General features: G+C 42.8%; 1 protein-coding gene across 11 annotated transcripts in view; it reads left to right on the plus strand.

The window, feature by feature from the left end:
* Positions 1 to 5,883, plus strand: part of CELF2 (CUGBP Elav-like family member 2) — a 607,444-nt gene extending 601,561 nt beyond the window's left edge. For 10 of the 11 annotated variants that reach the window (XM_059183789.1, XM_059183788.1, XM_059183786.1 and 7 more), the window contains one exon: positions 2,592 to 5,090. In XM_059183789.1, coding sequence (XP_059039772.1) covers positions 2,592 to 2,719 — 128 coding nt within the window. In that variant the 3' untranslated portion in view covers positions 2,720 to 5,090. Of the gene's footprint in view, positions 1 to 2,591 lie in introns of all 11 variants that reach the window. The other variant, XM_059183782.1, reaches the window with a different exon arrangement.
* The last annotated feature ends 994 nt before the right edge of the window (positions 5,884 to 6,877 follow it).

A 6,877-nucleotide genomic window follows, 5' to 3' on the forward strand; every position in this document is an offset into this window, starting at 1 on the left:
CATGGCCCCGTGGAATGCTGTGTTATGCTGATTCGGGAGCCGGAATTTGGGCTGATGGGCTCTGCACAGCCTGCCCCGAGTGGACGCAGAGCCCAGGAAACGCAGGCATTCAGAGAACGCTGGAAAAACCCAGCTCCTCGGTGGCCTGGGCTGTCATGATTCCCTCTTTCCTCACGCAGCCTGGACTCTGCCTCCTGAGGCAGTCTGTGCTCCCCGGGAAGGCACACTCTCCGCTTGCCCTCATGTTTTAGAAGCAGGCGCACAGAGCATTCGTTAATTCTATTTCTTGTTTTGCTTTTTGAACCCCTTTAGTCTCCAAAGTGGTTTAGAGGCTAGACTGTTCAGATTACACATGACCTGCCTGGCAAGTTCTGGGCCAGCCTGAGCTCCAATGTTTGCCTTCCTCCAAATCTAGGAATCCGTGTAGGTGTAGGCCTAACGGCACGGAACAGTGCCGCAGAGCGGGCCAGAGGAAGGACAAAGAACTAAATGCAGTGGAGAGAAACATCAAAGGTGCTAGGAATGGTACTCAAACACAGCATCTGGCTACTGGTAATGGGCACTGGATGCAAAGAGAATGTTTGGGCTTCTAAAACCCCGTTATCGTCCTGTCTTTCTAATCTCTGTGCCATCACCCAGGAAGGTCTGAAGCCTCTATTGTTAGAAGAATTAGTATGTCCGCCACTGAAAGTCACTGTTTTTACCCAACTGGAAAGGCTGTCTCCACTATGACAAGCACATAACACCCCCCGCCCCGTGATGGTTGACCAACGAGTGACATGGAAAGGGAGCTGTTCCACTGGGGCGTGTGTGCACTCGGTGGGAGCTTACCACGCCGAGCTGCCCCGCGCGAGGTTCTGGGCCAGACTTTGACTCCTCGTCACGAAGCAATGCCCTGGGCTTATCTGGAGATTGGAAAGGGGTTGTGCTTCAGGGTCTGATTTTGAGAAAAATACTTAGTGCCTTGAAAAGAGATGAGATTGGTCCACATGCTCCTCCTCCGAGGTATAATAATGCAGGCTGCACCCATGAATGTGGACAACTGTATTTAGTACTGTGCGCTGTTGTCCGTTCTGATCAAAAGCCGCAGTATCCCAAACCTACATTTCTCAGGGAGCCGGCCTAATTGGGGGGGGGGGGGTCCCCAGATTTGCTAGTCTTAGGTAGCCCATTCTTCCATGCTCACCTCTTGGCCAGATTTCGTTATCCATTTCACCCTTGACCCATTTCCATTCTTTAATCATCTTGCTGCTTCTGGATAAAGACCTAGAAGGAAAGGAGAAACTCAGAGCCAAAATCTTGGATTCGAGAGCACACACACTGGGAATTAGATTTAGTAAAAATCTGTCCCACCGTTTTGCAGTACAGCCTGCCGACGGAAAACTTGTCTGCATTATACCATATGCTCATTTTTATCAGCTGAGAACTCTGCTAAAGGTATAATGATGTCCTTCTCTTCCTCTGGTTTGTAAAGGAATTTGCTCTTTAGCTTTAGCAGATAGGTGAAGAAGCTTAGTATAGAACCTTCTGAACAGCTGATGTTAAGAACTGAAATTCACCCAGTGTAACTGCTTCCTTTCAACACCAGAAGTAGGGACAGCACAAGCTCAACCCCTAAACATGGGCATTAACTGCAGAAAGCTGTGTGTCCCCCACCCTCAGGGTTAGAGCAGCCTCTGTGATCAGAATTCTGTTTCTGGGTCTTTGCAGACCGTCACTGCTCTTTCTCAAAAGCATGCGCTCCCTGCCATTTTGGTGGTGTTAGTACAGATGAAGGTACTGGGAAGTCTGTGAGGATGGCTCTTAACCCCTAAGCTGTTCGGACTCTTTATTCTTAGGGGGTATAAGGTAGCAGTTTCCAGTCTGCTGAATGCAGTGGCGCTTTGAAAATGGAAGTTGATATAATGAGAAAGGGCCAGCATTTCCCTAGGTCCCTAGGTCCCTCTCAGAAAGAACTCCACAATGTTAAAAATCAAGTACAAATACCGTAGAGTTCAGTTCACTACCGGACCCCATCCGACAGTCGAGCAGGTGTGGGCTGTGTGGGTGCAGGTGGAGAACTGGGATGAAGGTCAGGGTCTCTGCAGGGGGCGGTGACCAGCCCTGCCTTTAAACTGCACCTGATTGGGACACGCAAGCCCCTGGGGACCCTGCGAGCCCCAGAGGATCTATGCCTCCGCCCCTGGGAACACTTAGGCACCAGGGGTTTTGTCAGAAGGACTCCAAGGGGCCTGAAACACAAACAGACCTAACTGAGATCAGTAAACAGACCAGGAGTCTGAGAGTCTGAGATTTCGCTTTTCACAGAGGAGGGGTTTGCTCTCCTGATCCCAAATTCCCAGTCCGACCAGCTCTGTTCACCGCTTCTCAGTGGACATACCCAGGGGTGGCCATAAAACACACCCCACCCATCCACAGCCGCCCCCCCCCCCACAGAGAACTGAGCATGCGCCGAGCCCACAGGACGCTACCCCCCACGTACAGTCCCACTCTCCAGCCCCCCCCACCCGCCCAGTGACATCCTGCTCCCTCCCGTCTCTTCCCCTGCCTCTCCCTGGTGACCGCCGTGTCCTTCCCCTTGTGTCTTCCAGGCTTCGTTAGCTACGACAATCCGGTGTCCGCACAAGCTGCTATCCAGGCTATGAACGGCTTTCAGATTGGCATGAAACGCTTGAAGGTCCAGCTGAAGCGCTCCAAGAATGACAGCAAACCTTACTGATCCCAACCCCCGAGGCTCCCTGCTCTTATTTTAGCTTTCTTAGGGTAAGTCCCACAAGCCAGCCTGTTCTCAACAGGAAAGGCAGAGGAGGACCACATTACCAACTTTTACCAAGAGAGACGGTTATTTTTACAATAAGGCCTCCATGTCCCCTCCCCGTGGCCCCACACCCAGTTCGCCATAATTAAAAACTTGGGCTACCTTGTTTCTATCGAGTAAAACTCCTTTTCCAGTTGTGCCACTGTATTTTCCTTTGTTTTGCAATTTGAATCTCCTTTTACCTTTTCTGTTTTGTTCTCATTTTTTGGCTTTTTTTTTTTTTTTTTTTTTTTAAAGAAAAACACACATGAATAAATGACATCTTGAGAGTTTAAAAGGCTAACAAAGGCTAACGTGCAATTCTAACTCTGAGAGCCCTGGTGCCCCAGAGCACTGCCTGGAGAATTCACCCCTCCTGCCCGCGCCCACCCCCCTAGGAGGGCGCCAACCGTTTAGAGGTTAAGGTGGTGGCATAGCACGAGAGAGAAGCCAGGAGAAGCACTTAAAACAATACAAACATCTTTCCACTACATTTGGTTTGTTTTAACAAGTAGGATATTATTTTAGGGTTCAAAGAAACATGACATTTATCGGTCAGATTATTACACTGGTTGTCTATTTTGTTATTGTTTTATTTTAGTTTTTAGAAAGGATTAATGTAAAAAAAAAAAGATTTAGAGATCTGTTTCTTAAAGCTACAGGGTTTAAAAATAAAATAAAAATGAGTGAAAATACTTGATGTTTCTTGAAAGATAAATTTAATAATAAATAAATAATACATAAATACATAAATAAAAAAGAAAGCCACAGGCCTGTAAATTTTATTTGTAAAAAAAGCATTTCTATTTTTGTACAAAATTTTTACTGCCTCAGAAATAATGGAAGTTATTTATTGCCTATTGTTAACTTATTGGGTACCTAAAGAGCAGTTCTCTGTGCTAGCTAGAGCCTTTTGAAGTAGTCTCTAGAGGAATCGTTCTAGGAATGGGCTTTTTTTCACCGTTGAACCCTAGGCCTACAGTTCATGCTTTTCCCTCTTGTTGTTTGTATCTGTCTGACGATTTTGTTCGTAGCTTCCATGATCTATCTAGTTTATAGTTCGGTCGTCTGACTCTCCTCCCCCGTATGTCACATCCGTTGAAACTGGATCTCCCCCCCTCCCCCCGCCTTGTCCCTCCCCAGCCCCCACCCCAAACCTCCCGGAATCCATCCCCTCTCCTCCTCCGGATGGATTCTCTTGGGGTTCCATTGTGCTGTGGATAAATATCGTAAGAAATGCAAATTACGGGAATGGCTCTTAGACTCCCTGATGACCTAAGATTTGCATTAGTTTTTCTCCTGCACCCTTAAGAGTGATTTTGTTGCTGCTGCGTCGATTCTGTGTAACTTTTTCCTCTCCCTTGTTTTCTCCCTAGACATCTTCATGCCCGTTAGTTCACCGTTTGCCTAGCATGTCCCTGTGGCGTCTCAAAAAAAAAGTTTCATCGTCCCGTCATTGTTTCTGATGTCTTTCTGACCTCACATCACATTTGGTTCTCCTACTGACCTTTGATCTAGTTTGACCTTTGAAATTTGCATGTGACCTCATCTAGCTATGAATTCTGGGAAGTCAATGTGAAAAACATTGCTGCATTCATGCAAGACTGAAATTTATTATTAGACAAATTAATTATAGAAAAAAAACCTGTGGCAAAAACGTTTCTTTCTTATTTTTTTTTTTTCTTTTCATAAAACAGACTTGAAAGTATTATACAGGGATTGGCATTCTTCCCGGTCACTGGTAACAATAGCAATATGTGTCCAGGGACACAGAATGTTGGTTTCTAACAGACTACTTCCAAAAACAGTTTGAGAAAAAAACTGTCTGATTTTAAGTCTCTAGAGGTCTGTAATAGTTTTTACATTTTTCAGGCAGTGTAAAGTTTTTTGATAAGGCCATTTTAGGTGGCTCACTTTCTCATTAAGATATATATATAGAACCACTTTTTGTAGATTAGTATAAGAAAAATATTTACCCTGTTTTGGGGCAAATGCTACCTATTTGTGTCACCTTTTGCTGAACTGACTCACAGTTAGACAATCCATGGTTTAATGCACATGAAATTACCTATATTTTATACTGTTTCAATGTACAGGAGAAAGGTTACTGTAAACTGTGTTATGTTGGTGCTTCTGTGAATTAAGTTGTGGTTTCAATCATGAGTCTTATGGTCTTAATGTTCTCTGTTGATAAGACAAGTTTAGAATTGGTTTACTTAAAGAATTTCAAAAAAAAAAAAGTTTGCTTAAAAAAAAAAAAATTTCATGTGAGGGAAAAAAAAAAAAAAAACCCTATTCCAGAATAAGTTTTGTGTTGGCTTGTAAAGCATTGATGTCATTTTTTTTTTTATTATTGTGGACTATTTAGATGTGTTTGTGTTCAGCAAAATGTGATTTTTTTTTCTTTTAAAGAAAAAAAGTGAAAATATATAGTGCCAAATTCCAAAGGTACTTCCTTCCTAGAGCTTCAGTGTGTTTCTTGTGAGAAGTAATTTGATAACATGGGTATTTTATTATGTGTTTTGTATAAATCCCTAATATTTAAAAAACAAAAAACAAAAAAAAGAGGTTAAAAAGTTTGTTAACTTGCTATCCTGTGGTCTTGTTGCCTGAAATTGTTATTGTTTGTTATTTCTCTATGATGTTTTTTGTAAGACATTGTATAAGTGCCCATGTCTCACTTTTTTAACCGCTCTGCACATCAATGCTGTGACGGCAACCTCACGATGTATTTCCTTCATGATATATGGAAACCTCTAAGGTGAGAAAGTTTTGAACTTCTAACCCTTTCTACCCAGAGCTGTCTGGAGCGTTGGTAACTTTTTATACCATTGTCATTTTTGTTTGTTCCAGGGTGTTTCTAATTTGGATCCCTCTCCCCTCCCCGCCCCCATACATCTTTGAGGTTTGGGGATTTTTTTTTTTTTAATTTGTTTTTGGGTTTTTTTTTTTTTTTTTTTTTTTTTGTCTTTCCTACCTTTTTTACCTATTGGTTGAGATCCAAAAGAAACAAAACTCCACAAAGCAAATCCAAAGGGAAAAAAATATATTTTCATCATCTCTGTTTTTTGTTGTTTTTTTTTTTTCTCCCTACACCACTTTTTTTTCTTTTAGTTTTGATTATTTCTGGTCATTTAAAAAAAAAAAAAAAAAAAACGAATGTGCTGCTGAAATTCCTTCTCTGGTTTTAATTAGAAACAGTTGATTGGATAAAACTTCTAAGGGGGACATTAGGTAGATTCAGCACCTACATTAACCTTGAATCTATATGCTTTTGAGATCAGGTGTAGGGATATGTTCTAGTTCAGAATATTTTTATATACCTTCCAGTTAAAAGACTTTGTGATGAAGTAGTATTTTGAGGGATTTTGTTTCTTAAATACTCTCAGTTAATGATGTTTCTAATCAGCCACTGTGCTGGGAGATACTTCTGATTAAGCGAGGTGTCTGGGGTTAGAAGATGACAGTCCTTTCGTTTCCTGCCTTTTTATTAACTTTATTAATTGAAATCACTGAAAAGGGCCTGAACCATCTAAGTCCAACTCTGTTCTCTGTCACAGTTTCTGACCAAATACCTAGCACCAGATCCTGCTGCCACTCTGTAAAGTGCCATAGTACTCTGACTTCGACTTCACGTTGAACAGATCTCTTGCTGTCTTGACAAACCCCAGTGTCATCCCTGAAGCCCCAACACAAACACCTGCCTTCTTGAAAGCAGGCGCTGGAAGCTTCTTTATCTCTAAAGGAGTTCAGAAACCGCTGGCTCCCGCCCCTTCCTCTCTTCCCGCTCACTGCTCTGTTCAGTAACACATGTACGGATGTGATAGCCCTGGGATGGAAAGGACTAGCCTCTAATGATGCAAAAAAAACCAAAAAAACAAAAACAAAAACAAAAGACACAAAAACTAAACACAAAACAAGTTTCCTTCTTATAGCACATGCACTTACAATGAAATGATTTGTATTATCCTCACACGTGTTTACTACTGCTGGGGCCTTCCTTCATCCTTTGAGGGCTATTTTGTACTTCCTGCAGCCATCAGCTTAATGCCGGGAGTTCACGCACATCTCTCTGTCACG

Source organism: Mustela lutreola, chromosome 8 (assembly GCF_030435805.1).
Source record: "Mustela lutreola isolate mMusLut2 chromosome 8, mMusLut2.pri, whole genome shotgun sequence".
Classification (NCBI taxonomy): Eukaryota; Metazoa; Chordata; class Mammalia; order Carnivora; family Mustelidae; genus Mustela; species Mustela lutreola.